Source organism: Hyperolius riggenbachi, chromosome 6 (genome assembly GCF_040937935.1).
Source record: "Hyperolius riggenbachi isolate aHypRig1 chromosome 6, aHypRig1.pri, whole genome shotgun sequence".
Taxonomy (NCBI): domain Eukaryota; kingdom Metazoa; phylum Chordata; class Amphibia; order Anura; family Hyperoliidae; genus Hyperolius; species Hyperolius riggenbachi.
In genome coordinates, this window is record NC_090651.1 from 387,958,457 (window position 1) to 387,973,460 (window position 15,004).

General features: G+C 44.0%; 1 protein-coding gene across 1 annotated transcript in view; it reads right to left on the bottom strand.

Annotated features, from left to right (window-relative positions):
- Positions 1-11,957, bottom strand: part of LOC137521997 (serine-rich adhesin for platelets-like) — a 39,404-nt gene extending 27,447 nt beyond the window's left edge. Inside the window, exons 1-3 of the mRNA XM_068241992.1 lie at positions 11,852-11,957; positions 3,810-3,926; positions 1,577-1,726 (exon numbers count right to left, since the gene is read on the bottom strand). Coding sequence (XP_068098093.1) covers positions 1,577-1,726; positions 3,810-3,926; positions 11,852-11,900 — 316 coding nt within the window. The 5' untranslated portion in view covers positions 11,901-11,957. The remainder of the gene's footprint in view (positions 1-1,576; positions 1,727-3,809; positions 3,927-11,851) is intronic.
- Positions 11,958-15,004: the final 3,047 nt, after the last annotated feature.

Below are 15,004 nucleotides of genomic sequence, written 5' to 3' on the forward strand. Positions count from 1 at the left end.
CTATAAGTATGCAAACAGGAAGTAATGCGTGGGCGTGTTACTCCGGTAGTTACAATGATGCAGGTGCCTCATTGATGTCGGCAGTCATTGACACCGGGACTTAGATTAATAAATGGGAATGACTTTCCCAGTCACTCATTTCCCCTCTAATTGCTGGTGAGGAGTACCTGTGCGGAAGCCAGCGCTGGCCATCTACCGCAATAGACTGATATCTACGTCCCTGGGCAGGAACTGAAGTCCTGCAGGACGTAGAAACACCATCTCAAACTACTTAAATAAACACTGAAGCGAACTAATTTTGCACATTTTACCTTATAATTCGCTTCAGTGCTCTCATGCGAAGTAAACCGCCGTGTTCCCGCCGCTAAACGAGGGCTGCAGAGCCCCCAAATCCCCGGGGGGCAATCCGGCCGTCGCTTCCTGGAAGTGGCAGAGCTTTCAGCTTCAGCTCTGCCCCTCCTGACGTCAATCGCGGCGCATCGCCGCCTCTCCCCGCCCCTCTCACTCTTCCTTCACAGAGAGGGGCGGGGAGAGGTGGCGATCCGTGTGGCGATTAACGTCAGGAGAGGCAGAGCTACAGCTCATAGTTCTGCCTCTTAGAGCAGCAAAATCCACGACTAAGTTGGTCGTAGATATTTGCAGGGGGATTTGGGGGCTCTGCAGCCCTCGTTTAGCGGCGGGGACATGGCGGTTTATTTGGCATGAGAGCACTGAAGCGAATTATAAGGTAAAATGTGCAAAATTAGTTCCTTTCAGTGTCTCTTTAAGTAGTTAATAAGTTAGTCTTCTGTGTACTAAGCAGAGAACTAACATCTCCTAAAGAGAGACTGCAGAGTATTGTATTACATATCAGTGACGTATTGCATGCTTGGTTGTTCCCGGTGCTCCCGTCTTTTGGGTCTAAAGCCCATGGCTGACCTACATATACGCGACCGCCAGCGTGAGCGTGTGCAGCTTGGCAGCAGTGTATGACATTGCTGCAATTGCCACAGACAGGGACAGATCTCCTTTCAGCACAGGAATCTGTGTGTGTATGGTGTCTAGCAGATCTGTTCGCACATGACTGCTAGTGGTGGTGGAGTCTTGCAAGTTGCGGTTGGGGGTGACAGCCTTGTTTTATCCTGTAAAATAAGCCTGTCTCTCCTCTCAATTTGGTGGAATACTATCAGGTCTTGGGTCTGCTGGCTTGTTGCAGGACCGAGTCCTGACGCTTACCGATAGCCCGACGCATAAGATAAACTCCTCGGTGCCCCCATATCCACAACAGTGCCAAAATCAACTGTTTCGCTTTTCAAGGCTCTATCAGGACTCCGTGGGAGTTAAATGGCGTTTAATAAATAATATAATTTTCATGAAGGAGTCCGCACACAAACCGTAGAAGCAATAAACGTGAAGTATTTATTCTCCCATCACATACATGTGCAGACACGGTCTGACCTGCTTAGGTCGACGCACGTTTCGGGGCCACGCAGGGTCCCCTTTATCAAGACAGATAGCAGATAAGACATACACTCAAGTCGAAGGTGGAAGGAACGGCTTAGAAAATGGGATGTAACAGACAGAAATGTTGCGGTACCTGGGACGGTCTTCTTGTTACACAGATCCTTGGTACAAGTGTCCTCCCGTAGGGAAAGGGTCACGGCTTCACTCGGAGATATCAGTGTGTTCTTGGAGGACACGGTTGAATTCACGCAGCCTTTAAAAACCCTCTGAATCTGACATGGAACTAAAGAGACAAAGAGAAACATCATAAGTGATCGATTCTGGGAGCAGAAGCCTTAAAGAGAGTCTGTATTGTTAAAATCGCACAAAAGTAAACATACCAGTGCGTTAGGGGACATCTCCTATTACCCTCTGACACAATTTTGCCGCTCCTCGCCGCATTAAAAGTGGTTAAAAACTGTTTTAAAAAGTTTGTTTATAAACAAACAAAATGGCCACCAAAACAGGAAGTAGGTTGATGTACAGTATGTCCACACATACAAAATACATCCATACACAAGCAGGCTGTATACACCCTTCCTTTTGAATCTCAAGAGATCATTTGTGTGTTTCTTTCCCCCTGCATCTCTCATGCACTGAAGTTTCAGGCTGCTCTTTTCTTCCTGCAAACAGCTTTGCCTTTGTCTGTAATTATTCAGTATGTGAAAGCCCAGCCAGCTCAGAGGACGATTTATCCAGCTTGTAAAAGATAAGCGAGAAGAGAGAAGCTGCTCTAATCTAAATAACACACAGGCAGTGTGCAAAGAGGGGCCTGAAAGGGGGAGTTCATAGCAGAACCACAACACTGAAGAACTTGGCAGCCTTCCAGACACAGGCCGACAAGTCTGACAGGGGAAAGATACATTGATTTATTACAGAGACTGTGATAGCAGAAAGTGCTGCAGTAAGCAGGAACACATTAGAATAGCTTTTTGAGCTTGTAGGATGATAAAAAACAGGATGCAATTTTTGTTACGGAGTCTCTTTAAAGAGAGTCTGAAGCGAGTCTTAAATCATGTTTAAAGGTTTAATTACTGTAAAGCACTATAGATAGTGTTAAACCGCCGCATCCATGTGGTAAAACGAGGGGTTTATACCCCCCAAATTCCCTTTGCAAAGTCGGAAAAGTGCTTCCTGATGAGGCAGAGCTAATGGCTGTAGCTCTGCCTCTTACCGTGTCAATCCCGGCTGATTGCCGCCTCTCCCCACCCCTCTCAATCTGCCTTCACTGATAGGGGCAGGGGAAAGGCGGAGATCCGCGTGGTGATTGACGCGCATGGAGGCAGAGCTACAGCTCAAAGCTCTGCCTCCATGAGCAGCAACATCCACGACCAAGAAAGTTGTGGATTTTGCAGAGGGTATTTGGGGGTTATAAACTCCTCGTTTTGCCGGGGGGATGCGGCAGTTTAGCACTATCTATAGTGCTTTACAGTAATAAAAGCTTTAACCATGATTTAAGACTCACTTCAGAGTCTCTTTAAGGCCTTGTTTCCATCTGTGCGCTTCTGTCCGCTCTTCAGCAACATGTATCAATCTGTAACATTGATGTGCTCATAAAAAGAGGCCAGAAGCGGACAGAAGCGCACTTAAGGCCTTGTTCACATCTACTCTGCGCAGAGGGCAGTGCGATCAGAATGCAACACGTACACTCGCACCGTCTGTTGGCCGACTGATAAGGCTGGTAGATCCGCCCAGCGGATCGTTCAGAAACAGCCTTATCAGTACACACGCTGTACTGTCTGCTGAAAACCCACCGCCCAGCGGGAGGTGACGACGGACCCATCGTTGCCTTCTGTCAGACGTGTGTACAAGCCTTAAAGGTGCAAACACACGTCCAATTTTGATTCTCCAATTACTGACTGATTTTCTCACCTCCATGTATTATGAGGGCCAGCGCACAAAGATAGAGTAGACACAACTTTAATCAAAACACATAGAAAAAAAATACAACAATGCACATCGCAAGCACTGTACGATGGCAGGTACAGCACTTGCTAAAAATAGGCCGCAAACAATGATGCACAAAGAGCTCGCACTGCTTTCAATGGGTCCCGGACCTTCTCAACCAGCGGACCAAAAAAATCCAGGAGACAATAATACACTAGTGAGGAGGCAGACCATTATTCTTTCAGAGGGAAATATTGTCTTAAATGATGACGTTTGTTACAGTGGAGTGGCCCATCCTAAGCAGGTGGTCTTTTGTAAAATATGATCCTTACTCAGTTTTTTTAAACTGTCAGGTTGGTATGGTCCAAGTGGACATCTGGATCAGTGTTCTCCTTTCTATAATGTCATTTTTTACACCCAGGGTATCTGTGGATACTTACATGTGTTTACGGACATGGTGGCGGTCCCACACCTGTCATCACTTCCTGGACACGTGACCATGGTTAGCCTGCATTTCTTAGGCGCACCTACACAGGAATAGCACTTCAAGGAACTGGCTAAAAAAGGAAAGAAAAAAAAAAGAGAAAATGATTTATTCAATTCCATTCAATTCACTTTATTGTCATTGTGTGACACAACGAAATTACTTTTCATGACAACCTCACGGTGCATATAGTGAACATAGTGATAGTAACAAGGAAGAGAAGAAATTATACACGTATGCCAGGTATTACAGATGTTTAAACAATTTGTACACAGTGTTAATTATTTCAGAGAGGATTCAGAGTTCATCAAGTTTATGGCGGATGGGAAAAAGCTGTCTTTCAGTCTGTTTGTGTGTGTGCGGGTTGATCTAAAACGTTTACCTGATGGAAGGAGCTCAAACAAGGCATTTCCAGGGTGAGTGTTGTCCTTGATAATGTTTGTGGCCCTTCTCACGCTGCGAGTATTATACAAAAGTTCCAGTGATGGTAGTTCAGTGCCAATAATGGCTTCTGCTGTTTTAACAACTCGCTGCAGGGCTTCTCTAGTAGCCTTGGTGCAGCTGTTGTACCAGGCCGTCATGCAATTGGTCAAAACGCTTTATATAGTGCATCTGTAGAAATTAACCAGCAGCTTCTGTGGGAGGTTAGCGCTCCTTAGTTTTCTCAGAAAGTAGAGGCGTTGTTGTGCTTTGCCAGTTAGAGCTAAAGCATTGTCAGCCCAGGACAGGTTCTCTGCGATGGTGACTCCCAAAAATTTGAAGCTGGAAACTCTCTCCATAGCCTCTGCATTGATCATTAGCGGTAGGTGAGTGGTCTCTTTGGTGGTCCTAAAGTCCAGAATAATTTCTTTGGTCTTCTTTGTATTTAATAACAGGTTGTTAATGTCGCACCATGCAGTCAGGTTCCTAACTTCTTCTCTGTATGCAGCTTCCTCATTGTCTGATATTTAAGACATTAAATAACGTTCCTCTTTAAGAGCCCTGTCCCTCTTTCCTCCTCATTTGTCCCTCTTTCAGCACTTTGTCCCTCTTTCTAAGTAAATATATATATTTCTCTACTAAAAAATGTGTTTGACTCTAAACTTTATTCTCATCCTTTAAATTGATATATTACTAATATTAAAATGTTACTATGAAGGAAAATGAACCAGGATAGAAAGGACCAGTGTGGTTTGAATTATAAAACATATTTTTCTTATGAAATCTTTATGGTATGCGTGACTAGGGGTGTGACGGGGGTGTGATCAGGGGCGTGGCTAAAGTGTCCCTCTTTCTCATCTCAAAAAGTTGGGAGGTATACGTTCCCTTTTCTTGCCGAATGGTGGGTTTACAGAGATCACTGTGACCTCCGGGCACTAGATTCCAGAATCCCCTTTCCCACCGAGTTTAATCTAAACAGCTCATATCCATAAGCCAAATACTGCACTCCACATAGAAAGGCATATAGCAAATCACTGGGTGTTTAGTGGCCATTGGTGGGTAACTTCATCACAATCAAGGCAACAGCCATATAACTGGCACACCCGTCCTTGTCTTGAGTCTTTACCAGGACATAGGCACGTGAGCAAGCGGCACACCGGCACGAAACGGCTGTTGTGCCGTCCACCCATCCCCTGGTCACCCTCCCCGCACCCATCCATGCATGGTCATTGGACTCAGGTTTGACGAATATGCCTGTTATTTATATGGACATGTTCTTTACGTACAGTGGTGGCTGATGCAGAAAATAAAGCAACAATAGGAACAGTGCATGGTCTGTCTTTATGTACCAATGTATGCAAGTGTGTTTTCAACATAATACCGGTTGCCCATTCCTATTTTCACTGCAGAAAGCAGTAGAGGCTTATCTCTGGTCATCGGCAAAGGCAAGAAACTCTCTGCTTGTGTCTTCACTCTGCCCCCTCCTTTTCTGCTAAAGGGCGATGTCTCTGTTCAGCAGGGGGCAGGGGGAAGAGTGAAGACACAGGCAGAGAGTTTCTTGGCTTTGCTTATGACCAGAGATAAGCAAGCTTCTACTCCTCTCTGAGGGGAAAATAAACCATTTTACTCACAGGGAATTCTATCAAATGTTCTTTTATATTCCTAAGAGTAGTTACTGAAATGTTAGTTTTGGGAGTATAATCCCACTGCAGTGAAAATAATGTAATGAAAAAAAAGTGCATCATTTTTACAATAATTATTTATAAATGATTTAGCCAGCGTTTGCCTATTGTATACTCTTTCTTCTCCCTAATTTACATACTGAAATGTATCCCATGGAGACATCTTTACTACTGGCAGGTGATGTCTGTGGAAGGAGATGCTGCTTTCTTGGCAGTTGGAAAGAGCTGTTAATTCCCACAATGCAACAAGGCTCCCACAGTGTGATGTCAGTACCTAGGTGCTGACATCACGCTGTGGGAGGGTATGTTTTACCACAATGTCATCCATACAAACCCCCATGATGACCTTTTTGAGAAAAGGTAAAGTTTTCTCATGGGAAAAGGGGTAGAAGCTACTGATTGGGATGAAGTACAGGTCCTCTTTAAGCTAAGACCTTTGACAGTAAAGGTAGGGAATCAACGTAAAACCAAACCAAAGCAGATCCAACGCTGCAGAATCCTAACCTTACCCGTTAACATGTCTGAGGAGCTTATTTCAAAACACATGAAACTAATTTGTATTTTATGAGTGGCTCTATTTGAAACCTCATCTCTCTTTGCTGTGAAACAGAGCCCAGCCCTGACAGTACAATTCATAACAGTAATTAAAACCTGATAATGATCACTTTCTCCTGCCTCAGCCTTCGTTCCTAAATGAAAGCAATTCTTCCTATTGTATACCTGCCCCGCCCTGCTATCTCAGCCCAACGCCCAGCTATTAGTCACCTGCGCCCTCATTAACCGTGGCCAAATTCATAGATTTCCTTAAATGCATGCAGGTATATTAATGCAGTCCTTGTATTTCCCACCCTGCCCAGCGTCTGAGGGTTCTCATCTCCAGGTGAAATTATTCCACCTACTCTCCCGCCAGACTGCCAGGTCTACCTGTTCAGGAAAGTGATCATGCAGTCTACGGTCATTATCAAACAAGAAACAAGAGGGACAGGATGTGCTGAGTGCAGAAAGGGATGAATAGCCAATAAATGTGGTGCGGGGTCCACACGTGGGACTGAAATACAAAACCATAAGGACACCTTAAAAGTGATGGAGTAGCAATAGTCATAGCTGCCATGGCTACTGCTATGGGGTTGAGGAGAAGATGGGTGACAAGCAAGGGTATAACTAGACTTAACAGAGACCCTCCAAAATTGATAGCATGGTGCCCCCCTGGTCCCCAAACCCTATGTTGGTCATCATGACATCTGGAGCCGGGAAATGGCAGCAGAGGGTGTTCTGCTGTGAAGCAGCATCTAGAAGCAGAGAAAAATGACAGACGCTCCCAGCTACTTGCTGTTCTGCATAGCGGGAGGAGGAGGCACGGATGGTTTTTGTGAGCGAATGGGGAGGTTCCCTTGCTGATTGGCTGCACTTGCGGTTGGGGAGAGGAAGGAGGAGGGGCCCCCTGGGATGGCAAGAGTTGCAGGGGTGGATTCTACGCCTACGGTGACGAGTTTGTTCCTAACCTACCTGTGTTTTGCCTCTCTCTTACCCTGTGGCTGCCAGTAGCTGGTGCTTAAAGTACGATTGAGGTGTTAAAAAAACGTACATACTTACCTAGATAGTGGAAAACCTCTGGAATGGTCCAGACACCTCCTGGAACCTCCCGCAGTCGACCAATCCAGCGTAGAACTTCAGTTACTGTGGTTTCCTTCATCTGAGCTGTGGACAAGCGCATCTGAACCAGGAATGCACAAGTAAGCTCCACTCGTCCACACATTCATACGCGGCTTCTTCCACGATGTGCAGAGCACTTCATTCCACTGGGCGGGTCTTACTCACACATGCCCGGGACAGGTGCGCTCATTCACGGCCGAGAGCATGGCCAATGGAGGCCTATTTGACTTGAGTCCAGTAGGTGAAGAGAGTCCCAACTTTGGATTGTTGGGCCACAGGAGGATCCAGGAAGCCTCTGGGCTATCCTGACTCTGAGGATCCCACTACTGAGGTAAGTATGCGGCCTTTTTTTGTTTAACACTTCAGGTGACATTTTAAATTGACCAGCAGAGCTCACAGGGTTGGTGTGTACAGTGGGTACTTACAGAGCCTGCAGGGAAGCTGTGCTAAGCATTGCAGCATTACTCTAGCACAGAGTCTGTTGCAGTAAGCAGCATCACTGGTCAGATAATGCAGGAGGGATATTGGAGTATTTGGGAGGCCTGCCACCCAGCACAGGTTTCCTGCAGGCTCTGCATCTAGGCACTTGTAACTATCACACCTGTATTCATGTACTGTATGCACTGTATATTCTATCTGAGTCTCCATATTTACTTGTATGAATGTGAGTCAGTAATATGGATAATGTATGCCTACATTTGGTACTCGCAATGTGTGGCTATGGAGTCCTGGGATGTAAAGTCACAGCCCTGATTTAAAAACTTTAACCTCCCTGGCGGTATGATAAATGCGGCTGCGCGGCCGCGGGAGGGTATTTTTCAAATTATTTTTTTTTTTTAGCATGTAGCTAGCCTAGCGCTAGCTACATGCTTCCCCCCTCCCTGCGGCGTCCCCCCCGTACCTACCGATCGCCGCTTACCCATAAGGAAATCCCGTTCTGAACGGCATTTCCTTGAGGGCTTCCCCTGTCGCCATGGCAACCAACGGAGTGACGTCATCGACGTCGCCGACGTCGTGACGTCACAGGGAATCCCGATCCACCCCATAGAGCAGCCTGGCCGCGATTGGCCAGGCTGCGCAAGGGGTATGCGGGGGGGGGGGCTGTTTCCGTGGCGGGTAGCGGCGCATCGGCGGCGGGCGGCGGGGATCAGACCAAACATGCAGCTAGCAAAGTGCTAGCTGCGTGTTTGAAAAAAAAAATTATGTAAATCGGCCCAGCAGGGCCTGAGCGACACCCTCCGGCGGCTTATCCCGTGTCACACACGGGGTTACTGCCAAGGAGGTTAATGCCCAAAATATATCCAGACAAAACAAAACTGTCATATTACCGATAACGTTCCCTTTTATTGTCTCTTACTAGAGCTCTTGTTCTGCTCTTTTAATAATCGTAAAACAAAAGTACTTTTTATAATTTTTAAAAATAGTCGTTCTCTAATCGGGAAAAGTCGCTTTTCAGTTAATTCTTTTATTTATTTATTTTATTTTAAAGAGAAACCGTAACCAAGAATTGAACTTCATCCCAATCAGTAGCTGATACCCCCTTTTACATCAGAAATATTTTCCTTTTCTCAAACAGATCGCGGCGGTAAGGAATTTAAGCAATTTGTAGCTTTGTGGGGGGTTGCGGAGACGAGCGGCGGCCGGCGGGGAGCTCTGGGGGTCTCCTTATTAAAGGAGACCCCCAGATGCAGCGGCGATGTCGTGCGTTAGCATGTTTAGACCTGCTTTTTGCAGGTCTAAGCTAACGCTCATGTCTGCCGGGAAGCATCGCTTCCCGGAGGCATGCAAAGTGTAATAGGATAGGGTGTAAGGAACTTGCTGGGCCATAATATCGCCCAAGCGAGTTCTTTTAGCACCCTGCCTAGGGCTAAATGCAATTGGATCAGGCGACTTTATAGTCGCCTGATTATCGGACTCACCAGCGTTTAACACTGGCGAGTCTGACAATTGCATCAGGCCCAATATGTTTACATTTTTTACATCTCCTGACATTCCAACATCCTCAATACACCTGCGCAAAGCAAAGTTCAGTCATGATCACTGTTGCCCAGAGTCCTGGTCATGCACCCGCCCCTTCCTGTCTCTATACAGCAGAGCACATGGCCAATGTCCTGGTCATGCACCCGCCCCTTCCTGTCTCTATAGAGCAGAGCACATGGCTCATGTCCTGCTCATGCACCCGCCCCTTCCCCTCTCTATACAGCAGAGCACATGGCCAATGTCCTGCTCATGCACCCGCCCCTTCCCCTCTCTATACAGCAGAGCACATGGCTCATGTCCTGCTCATGCACCCGCCCCTTCCTGTCTCTATAGAGCAGAGCACATGGCTCATGTCCTGCTCATGCACCCGCCCCTTCCCCTCTCTATACAGCAGAGCACATGGCTGGCCCAGGACCACTCCTGCCAGTCTGAAAAAAGAACATATAAAGGACCAGTACATTAAAAAATAAACAAAAAGGAACTGACTGGAAAGCTCTATATTCAATGCAATAGTTAGACTTGCCCTCAGATATTAATTAACAGGACAGTCAATGTTTTCATCACATCTAACGTCTAATTTACTGAGAGAACATTTAGGTGAATGGTGTCTTTTAGTGTAGCAGTAATTATGCACAGCAGATTTTTTTTCCTTCATTTTAGGGGCCCAGTTTAGAAAAATACCATAAGTTTCTGTATAAAACTGCAGTCACACAGCTGCTGGTTCAGCATTCTTTTGGCAACGCGCATTAGGGTTTAATGTGACCCCAACAAGGATTGCAAACTTTTTCCACTAAGCAGCAGAAACATTTGTAAGACATTCAGTCCAGATTTGCTCGCTCACTAGTGGCCACACACGATACAATAAAATTCTCCGATTTTACGGCTATTCGATAAAAAAGATTGGTTGTTCCTGAAAAAATCTAAAGCTTTTATTTTATTCAAATAAGAAATCTGATCGTATTTCCCATTTGTATTTGATATAAGTGGATGGAGAGTGCAAAGGGTCCCCGTTTCATACATTAGCTTCACCTTTTAAGTTGAATTACTAAAATATTATATTATAACTGTTCAAATGTCACCTGTACAGCTTTTTTTCAAGCAAAAAATCTGATCGGATTTCCCATTCTTTTTATATAAGTCGATTGGGAGTGGTGGATTTTTCTGATCAATTTTTATGAAAATTGAATGGTGTAGGGTAGATTGTCAACTTCTTAATATATATACACCCAAGTAATTTTTTTCAGGGTTTTCAGTCACCTTTTTTTTTTCTTTTTTCATAATTGGGTAAAAGATGAACATGTGTATATGGCACATTGGTCAGATTTCCAAATGTTACAATCAATCAGATAAATTGAATATAATAATTTAATTGAAAGGAAATATTTGAAAAGTTGTATGGTGTGTGGCCAACTTTAGTATCACCGCTGGAGATGTACAGAAATCTCTGATGTCCTAATAACAGGTTAAACTCAAAAATTAGAATATTGTGCAAAAGTCCATTTATGTCACTAACTCAACTTAAAAGGTGAAACTAACATATGAATTAGCCTCATTACAGGCAAAGCGAGATATTCCAAGCCTTTATTTGTCATAATGTTGATGATTATGGCTTACAGCTTATGGGAACCCCAAAATCAAAATCTCAGCCTATTAGAGAATTGTGAAAATATAATATTCTCGGCTCAGAGTGTCCGACTCTAATCAGCTCATTCACCCAAAACACCTGCAAAGGGCTCCGGTTTCATAGATTAGCTTCACCTTTTAAGTTGAATCACTGAAATAAATGGACTTTTGCTCGATATTCTAATTGTTCAAATTTCACCTGTAAAGCTTCTCTTTTATTCAAGCAAAAAAATCTGATCGGATTTCCCATTCTTTTTATATAAGTCGATTGGGAGTGGTGGATTTTTCTGATAATTTTTTATGAAAATGTAATGGTGTAGGGTAGATTGTCAGTTTCTTTATATATACACCTAAGCAATTTTCTCAGAGTTTTCAATCACTTTTTTTTTCACAATTGAGGAAAAATGTAACATGTTTGTGTGCGGTTCATTGGCTAGATATGTCAGATTTTACAATCACCTGTTGAATTGAAAAGAAATGTAAAAAAAATTGTATGGTGTGTGACCACCTTGAGTATCACCAGCGGAGATGTATAGAGCTCGCTGATGTCTTAATATATTAGACCCAATAAGGGTAATCAATACTGGAGTACGGGACTTAACATCATCCTACAATGCAGCAAAGCATTCTGGGATCTTACCTGGGAGGATGGACAGCACAAGACAGAGCAGCAGCAGGCACCTCTCCATGGTGGACACAGCCCAGGTACCTGCGCCCCAGAGATGGAGTGATGCTTAAATAGATGCGGTGTTACCCAACGTCACACATGATAAACACTCCTCACCTCCTCCCTGTATCTCTGATGAGTAACTTGTACCAGGGCCAGCTCTGGGAGTCATTCATATTATGGAAGACACAGTAATTACCTCCTGCATGGAAACTACTACAGAAAGAGCAATGAGCATGCAAAAGTCAATAAAAGAGCTGGAATGCTGCTTTTCAATGAATCTCTATTAAGAAAGCCAGCCAGCAAATATTCTTACACACTAATTAATAATGTAAATACCTACACATCCTCAGCTTGCTCCTATCTCTCTAGGGATCATCAGTGCAGTCTTAAGGTGGCCACACACGATGCAATAAAATGATCTGATTTTACGGCAATTCGGTAAAAACGATCGGATCTCTCGAAAAAGTCGAAAGCTTTTTTTTCATTCGACTGAAAAATCCGATCGGATTTCCTGTTTTCTTCAATTTTTATCGATCCGGAATGCCAGATATTTTTCTTCAATCTTCCTAAAGATTGTATGGTGTGTGTTGGATTGTCAGTTTATTAATATACACACCCTAGCAATTTTCTCAAAGTTTCCAATCATTTTTATCATAATTGGGGAAAAATTGAACATATGTGTGTGGTACATTGGTCAGATTTTTGAAATGTTACAATCAGTCAGAAAAATTGATTGCAATTCTTAAACTGAACAGATATTTAAAAAATTGTATGGTGTGTGGCCAGCTTTAGCACTACCAGTATTATTATTATTATTATTGTTGTTATGTTGCCAGCAACCCAGCCTTGCAGCTTTACAGTAGAATCCCAGCTTCAAATACTGGCCAATAATCTATATACATGGAGTTTGTATGCTCCCCTCATGTTTTCATAGACAATCAGATTTCCCCCCCCCCCACATCCCAGAAATATACAGATATGGTAAATGGCTCCACCCCCAACTAAAAAAATGGCCTTATGTTAGAGTATAGAAATAGACTATGACTACATTGTAAGCCCCAGTAAAGGGCTTTGGGGTATATTTACATGTGAAAGGAGCATACATGATGCATCATATATAGCTGACTACATAATTTGTGACTTGGGACAGGATGAGAGAAACATATATATATATATATATATATATATATATATATATATATATATATATATATGAATATATATATTATTAGCACTAGTAAGAAAATATTTTTTTGTTTTACAGTACAGCAAAAATTTAAGTGCACCTGTAAGGGAAAAAAGAGCCCCCGGGGATACTTACCTCAGGAGGGGGAAGTGTCTGGATCCTGCATCTCCCTTCCCCCGTCCCCCTCAGCGGAGGCCATCCAGAAGGTCTGCTTGTGACCGCTGTACACAGGGGCAGTAGCGTCTTTCCCCTCGGTCTCCGGTGAACATGTGTGATTGAGTCCGCTTTATTGTGCAGGCGTGAGCTGTCTGGGCCGGCCCCGTATGGCGGACCCGATTAGGCTCGGCCTCTTCAGCTGGAGCCAGGGCAAAAAGCCGCTAGTGAGCCTGCGCCCATTGGCGATTGTTATTATTATTAGGGGGGTTTATACAGGTGCTCCAGCGCTCAACTGGGCTGGCTGAGGAGGATGAAGGAAACCTCATTAGGATCTAAAGGCTTCCCCCTCTCGAGGTAAGTATCTGTTTTTATTATTTATTTAAACTTTCAGACTCCCTTTAAAAAACTAGTTGTTATCTATGTAAAAGAGCTTGGTGGCGCCTAATCAAATTCAGTCTGCTTTCCTGAAAAGTAAATAAGAGGCTAAAACTTGAGAAAAAGTGAGATAAGGCTTCTAATAAGGGGTAATTGCAATCAGTTTCAAAGAGTAGTTACTTATCTTTCACCTTAACAAGGCAGAGTGTGAATCCAAATACTGCAAAAGATTTATTCCACAGCATGTGTAGGTAAGGCGGTACATATAGAGCCATCCCGGCAGCCATTTTTTATGGGTTACTCCACTTTGTCAGGGGGTGCAAAAGTGCAGCTTCTATTGACCGGTGAGCTTGTTCCTTACTGTACCTTGTTGAGGTTATTTGATGCACTTCAGCCCCCTCGAGTTCTGTGACTGCGGTGGTACTTTGTAAAGTGCAGCAGAAGATGTCCATAATAGTAATTATTATCACTGTTATCAATATCTGCAGCTAGAGACCAGCGAGCAATGATGACTCCGCAATCATTATAAGACATTAGCCTGATTTATGTTTTAGTGCATCAATTATTTTCAGCAGAGACCTTATTTCTGAAGGTCTTGCAAACCTCCCTGGTGTTATGATTATTTCCAGATTTAGGGTCTAAAATCCATGGATTTTTTTCATAAGCTTTTAGACCCTAAAAACAAGAAGAAAAACATACCACAGAGAGGTCTGCAGCAGCTCCTGCATGAAACTCCCTCAAGCACGGGATTACCGCCCTGTTCTGTGGCTTTCTGTCCCGAGCCTCACTCGGGATTACCGCCAGCTAATACTGCAGTAGTAATGCTATGACTGCAATTTGGAGACATTTACAAGTTACAAAAACTATAACATTTTACAACTTTATCTTTTTTTTAAACATTTCTAAGATGTCCTGAGGAGCTTTTGCAACCTGTGCATGACTTTGGGTCAGGAGAGGGGAGGAGCTACAGGACATTATCTAACTGTCATGTGAGAGATACATGACACACTGCATTCTGTCTCGGCACTGTTCAGTATATTATTGTAGGGCATTCCAGGATAGCGATCTATATTGGCAGCATTTCCAAGATCAGCCTCCATAATCAGGTTGACTTCAGGGAAGGCCACTGTACGTTCTCCACCCCTTCCATAAGGTAAGGTGCATCAGTGAATCATCATCAGTATGAGTTGACTTCACATCCAACAGAAGAAGACTATTACCCCTCCATGATGTAGCATTCTTACCACAGCCCCTCTTCAACATAACAACCCGGGCCGCAAACAGCATTTCCCCTCCATGACCTAACAATACTCCCTTTAATGTACTTTCACCACCAAACTTTACAGTTGGCACTATGCATGCAGACCAGTAGAATCTTGTACCCACCAAACCCAGATTCCTCCAAT